Here is a 433-nt window from a genome sequence, read left to right on the forward strand (position 1 = left end):
TATATATATATATATATATTTGGCCCAAATACGCCGCAATCTGTCGCCATCTGCAACAGACAAAAAGAAAATAGTATTTTAAAAAATTGTAGAAAGAAGGATAGCTATGTAAAAAATACGTCAATTGTAATAGGCAACCGTCCTGTTGCCAGCAGCCACGTCCACAATCACTAGCAATTGCGCCTCCTCGCGCGGGCTCCGCGGCACCTGAGGGCTGTCCTCCTGCGCGCTCCTCGCCACCTCGCGCGGGCCCTCCACCTGCGGGCTCCGCAGAGTCGTCCGAGCTCTCGCCTGCGGACCTTCCTCCCTCGGAGGCGTCCGAGCTCCCGCCAGAGCCCACAGAAATTGCTCCTCATACGAAGCCGCCTTCCCACGCGCAACCAGTACCTGCGACTGCACATGTCGCAAGTACCCTGGCGGAAAAATTTCTACA

General features: G+C 54.3%; 1 protein-coding gene across 1 annotated transcript in view; it reads right to left on the minus strand.

Annotated features, from left to right (window-relative positions):
* Positions 1 to 433, minus strand: part of LOC105448528 — an 8202-nt gene that overhangs the window by 3218 nt on the left and 4551 nt on the right. Inside the window, exon 2 of the mRNA XM_011687174.1 lies at positions 139 to 393. Within this exon, the coding sequence (XP_011685476.1) occupies positions 139 to 393 (255 nt within the window). The remainder of the gene's footprint in view (positions 1 to 138; positions 394 to 433) is intronic.

This window comes from Wasmannia auropunctata, unplaced genomic scaffold, assembly GCF_000956235.1.
Source record: "Wasmannia auropunctata unplaced genomic scaffold, wasmannia.A_1.0 LD336085.1, whole genome shotgun sequence".
Classification (NCBI taxonomy): domain Eukaryota; kingdom Metazoa; phylum Arthropoda; class Insecta; order Hymenoptera; family Formicidae; genus Wasmannia; species Wasmannia auropunctata.